The following is a 4753-nucleotide window of genomic DNA, read 5'->3' on the forward strand; positions in this document are numbered from 1 at the left end:
AGCACTTAGAAGGTGGAAGCAAGAGAATTAGGAGGAGTTCAAGCTTTTCCATGACCAACTTGAGTACTTAAGACCCTGTCTCAAAAGAAGAAGAAAATAATCCCAGAGCTCAGGAGGCGGAGGCAGGCAGCTCACTGTAAGTTCTAGACCAGCCTGGTCTACATAATGAGTTCGAGGACAACCAGAGCTACACCGAGATACCCGGACTCAAAAGGCAAACAAACAAACAAACAAACAAACAAACAAAAAACCAGACTATGGTAAGTGTGCCATAGCCAAAGCCAGGTACACACTAAGTGAAAAATAAACATTAACTATTATTTCCATCCCAGTCCACGGTTTGGACACAAAGCCCCCTCCCTACACTAGAGTCCAAGCACCGCCCACGAAGTCCTGAAGCTCCCAGAGGAACAGTGCCCCTTTAACATGAAGTCCCGAGGTCTCCTTTGCAGCGCGGAACCGAAGGCTCTGGGACTGCAGCAACCCACGGACCTTATAACCCAGAGGACCGGAACCGGAAGTTCTTGCCGGCGATTCGGCTAAGCCAGAGCTAACGAGTTGGTCATTGATAATCTCTTTCTGACGCTGCTGAGCGCTTATTGTTGCAGGTTTCCGGCAGTCAGTAGTGACCCAGCCATCTTCAGACCTGCGCAGTCGGGGTCCCCCGGTGAGCCCCGTGGTTTCCCTCATCCCTGGTATCTAGAAATGGGAGACAATTAGGCTGGTTAGGCGAGTGGCTGTTTTCGCAGGCAGCTCGGCGGGACAAAACTAACAGAAGCGTGCATGAGCATGCGCCACACTTGCTTTTGAGATGATGGGGCGTGGTATGGATAATAGGGTCTCCCCCGTGTAGCTCAGGCTGGCCTCTAACTCGGGATCCTCCAAGGTCACCTCCCGTGTGCTGGAATGACAGGCATGTGCCACCACTCGCAGCTTTGAATGGCCCGCTTAACATTGCTGCTTAGGAGCTCCAGGTTGTATGTGACTCTTGACTGCTCCATCCTCCCCGCCCCCCTTTTCTTTTAAAACGGAAGCCTTCACTGAAGACCGGGACCATGGAAGACAAACCGTTAGTAGTATCTAAACAGAAGACAGAAGTGGTGTGCGGCGTGCCCACACAGGTGGTCTGCACGGCTTTCAGCAGCCACATCCTGGTTGTGGTGACCCAGTTTGGGAAGATGGGTACAGTAGTCTCCTTGGAGCCCAGCAACGTGGCCAATGACATCAGCAAGCCAGTACTCACCACAAAAGTACTCCTCGGGCCGGACGAGGTAAAAGGGTTGGGAGAAGACTTTATTTTTTTCCTGGTGTCCTTTGTCCATAGGATATGGGGTGTCTGGTAAACACCCCACCACACACAGAGACAAGAGCACGGTCAGCATTTTCCAGGACCTTTCAGATCTCAGGGTGCCCCTGCTGATGCTTTCCTAGCATGTCAGCATTTTACTCAGCACTCAGCTGAGGTGTTGGTTTTTTATGGTACAGCCATCACCTCAGTTTGACCCCATCGTGATGGCTATATGTTGACAAAGGCTTTCTGTTTGTTATGTCTACTGTGCACAGTCCGCTTGGCACCCTGAATCACTGTTATCTTAGCCCCCCTGGAGGCGATTCATGGAAAAACGTGGGAAACTGGCCTGGGTCCTGAGGGGTGCTTACTTAAAGCATGAGGAAAACACAGCGTTTGCACACCTGTAATCCTCTCACTCTGAGGCAGCAGCAGCAGCAGGATTGCTACACGTTTGTGATCAGACTAAGCTATAGAGTGAGTTGGAAGCCAGTTAGGGACAGACCCTACTCTCCCCACTTAAAACAACAACGCTGAGTATGGTGGCACATTGGTGTGGTCCCAGCACTTGGGAGGTGGGAGCAAGGTGTCAAGGATTCGGTTCCATGCCCAGCTACATAAGACCAGCTTGGGCGACATGAGACGCCCTCTATTTAAAAGACAGGGAGTGTTGAGGTGGCTCAGGGGGTAAAGGCACTTGGCATGCAAGCCTGATGGTCTGAGTTCAGTCCCGTGTACCCACTGTTGTACTCTCATACACATAATGGATATAATGTAGTGGAGACTAAACCGCCATGTGTATCAATGCACACCATTAATCTTGGCGCTTGGAAGACGAAGGCGGGCCTGGTCTATGTAGCAAGTTCCAGATCAGCCAGGGTTACAAAGTGAGCTCTTACCTCAACAAAGTAGATAGATAGATAGATAGATAGATAGATAGATAGATAGATTGATTGATTTAAACAATGGAGACTGAGGAAATAGCTCAGTTCATCAAGTCCTTGCTGCATGACCTCAGTTTGATCCTCAGAACTCACCTAAAAAGGGTGCTTGGTTGTGAGTGCCTTTACTCCCAGCATTAAGGAGGCTGAGGGGCTGGAGAGATGGCTCAGAGGTTAAGAGCACTGACTGTTCTTCCAGAGGTCCTGAGTTCAATTCCCAGCAACCACATGGCTCACAACCATCTATAATGTGATCTGGTGCCCTCTTCTGGCCTGCAGGTGTACATGCAGGCAGAGAATTGTATGCATAATAATAAATAAATACATCTTTTTTTTTTTTTTTAAGGAGACTGAGGCAGGCAGTTTGAGGCCAGCTTCATCTACATACCAAGTTCTAGTCAGGGCTTCATAGAGAGACCCTACACACACACACACACAAGCAAAACAAACAAACCTAGGTGTGGTGGGTACATCCCCAGAAGGCAGAGATAGAAGGCTTGCTGGTCAGCCTACTCTAATTGGTGAATTCCGGGTCAATGAGAGATCCTGTCTCAAAGTAGATGGACTGGTGTTCTGAGGATGATTCCTGGGGTTGTCCTCAGGCACCTCATACCCTGAACATGCACACCTTCCCCCCCCCCCCCCATTTTTCTTTTGTCAAGACAGTTTCTCTATGTAATAGTTCTGGCTGTCTTGGAACTCTCTTTGTAGACCAGGCTGGCCTCAAACTCAAAGCAATCTGCCTGCCTCTGCCTCCCAAGTGCTGGGATTCCAGGCGTGCACCACTGCGCCTGGCCCTGCACATACTCTTAAAAACAAAAACTGTGTGTGATAGCATGTGCCGGGAAATTCCAGCACTCAGGAGGCTAAGGCAGGAGGATTGCCATGAGTTCAAGGTTAACCTGGTCTGTATGAGTTCCAAGATACTACACAAAATGACAGCTTGTCTTTTAAAAAATTAAAATTGAAAAAAGGTGAGGTTTCTTGCAATCATGGCCCTGTCCTCCCCCACCCCCTAGCCTCTCATCCATGTCTTTGCGAAGAACCTGGTGGCGTTCGTGTCCCAAGAAGCTGGGAACAGAGCCGTTCTCCTGGCCATGGCTATGAAGGACAAGAGCATGGAGGGGCTGAAGGCCTTGAAGGAGGTGATCCGGGTGTGTCAGGTGTGGTGACTGTCAGTCAGCAATGCGACATTCGGACCTGGTGGGCACCCAGCAGGGTCTTCGAACCCCACTCGCTCTCTGGTTTTAGCACTCGAAGCTGGAACCAACACTCAGGTCTCAGGGGACCCTCCCTGTATGTGAGGCTACTGTGTTCTGCCTCGGCCACTGGAAACAGTTCTGGGCTGAGGCAGGGGCATCTGCTGAGTGGAAATCAGCAGCCAGTTTGGGGGATTGGCAGCCCATGGTGTGCGGCAGCACTTGTGGGAAGACTTTATTATTATTTTTTTTATTATTATTAAGAATAAATCTAAAACACTTGCCTGGCCTTCTCAGTAATCCCAAGACACTGTAGTCGTATGTTGTAGGTTCACTTCAGGGCACCTGAGGGGGCATGAAAGCCTCCTCTTCCGCAGTAGCCCAGTACGTGGTTGCTGGGGTGTGAGGTAAATCCCAGACCTGTGTTCAGCCAGCACTGGGTACTGTCCTTCCTATGCTGGGCTGTGGGCCAGAGCCTCAAGTTACAGGATATAGTGAGGGACAGACGTGCAGACACTGAACATGTGGCAAGCAGAGCAAGGGTGGCTGTTGTTTTAACTGACATTCCCAGATCGTTCTGTTTTACCAATAAAGACTCAGGAGCCAGATGCTGTGGTGAAAAACCCAGCTTAGAGGCAGAGAAAGCCCCCAGCTGACCTTCCCAATGGGAAAGGCCCAAAAGGCCCAGGAAGCAGAAGCCACAAAGCCAAAGGCCAAGGAGCTGAGGAGCTCAAGAGCTAAGAGCCAAAGAGCTAAAAGCTAAAGACCCCTTCTGCTTCTACGCGCTGTCTTAAACACCCCTCAACTCAAAGTCCGTCCTGCTCTTTACTCCCTGTCAGCTGGTTTCTTGCTCTGCCTCTTGACCTAGGGTTAACGTTATTAAATCCTGTGTTCAGAAAGCTCGTGGATTAAAGGTGTGTGCTAGGGCTCAATGACACCAAACAAAAGACAGGATTTTACAGTTCACGGCCTCAGGGATCACATTGGGATCAAATATCCTGCAAGAGGTGGCCATTCAGGGGATCCCCAAGGATGGACTGAATGGGAAACCCATGGGGTGGCAGGCAGAGAGCAAAGGGCGAACTTGAGCTCAAGAGAGCAGGGTTCTGATTTGTGCCCAAAGTTGGCCCATCACTGCCCATTCCTCGGAAGGGTGGCACCCTGAGACCCTGGATGGATGGGGTGGTCCCTGATCGTGGCTGAGCCAGTAGAGAGTCCACTCTGACACTGATGGTCTCCAGTGGAGAAGAGGCCACAGGGAAGCTGGTAGATCCTCAGAGTGGAGTGGGAACCAGTGTCTTCCCAGAGGCTCAGGAAATGAGGAC

The 4753-nt window shown here is 50.5% G+C and overlaps 1 protein-coding gene across 2 annotated transcripts; it reads left to right on the forward strand.

Annotated features, from left to right (window-relative positions):
- The first annotated feature begins 500 nt into the window (after positions 1-500).
- Positions 501-3413, forward strand: Psmg3 (proteasome assembly chaperone 3). Of its 2 annotated transcripts, none has more exons than XM_051161153.1 (3): positions 501-667; positions 1035-1271; positions 3249-3413. In XM_051161153.1, the coding sequence occupies exons 2-3, from the start codon at positions 1056-1058 to the stop codon at positions 3399-3401; spliced, it is 369 nt and encodes a 122-aa protein (XP_051017110.1). In that variant the 5' UTR covers positions 501-667; positions 1035-1055; the 3' UTR covers positions 3402-3413. The 2 variants fall into 2 exon arrangements, with proteins under 2 accessions (XP_051017110.1, XP_051017111.1); XM_051161154.1 differs by having other exon boundaries at positions 516-695.
- The last annotated feature ends 1340 nt before the right edge of the window (positions 3414-4753 follow it).

Source organism: Acomys russatus, chromosome 19, assembly GCF_903995435.1.
Source record: "Acomys russatus chromosome 19, mAcoRus1.1, whole genome shotgun sequence".
NCBI classification, from domain to species: Eukaryota; Metazoa; Chordata; class Mammalia; order Rodentia; family Muridae; genus Acomys; species Acomys russatus.

Excerpts from the sequence above, each read along its gene's own strand:
- Psmg3 (XM_051161153.1), top strand. The coding sequence starts at position 1,056 with ATGGAAGACAAACCGTTAGTAGTATCTAAACAGAAGACAGAAGTGGTG. Across the intron at positions 1,272-3,248 it reads TACTCCTCGGGCCGGACGAG|CCTCTCATCCATGTCTTTGC; the intron begins GTAAAAGGGTTG and ends CCCACCCCCTAG.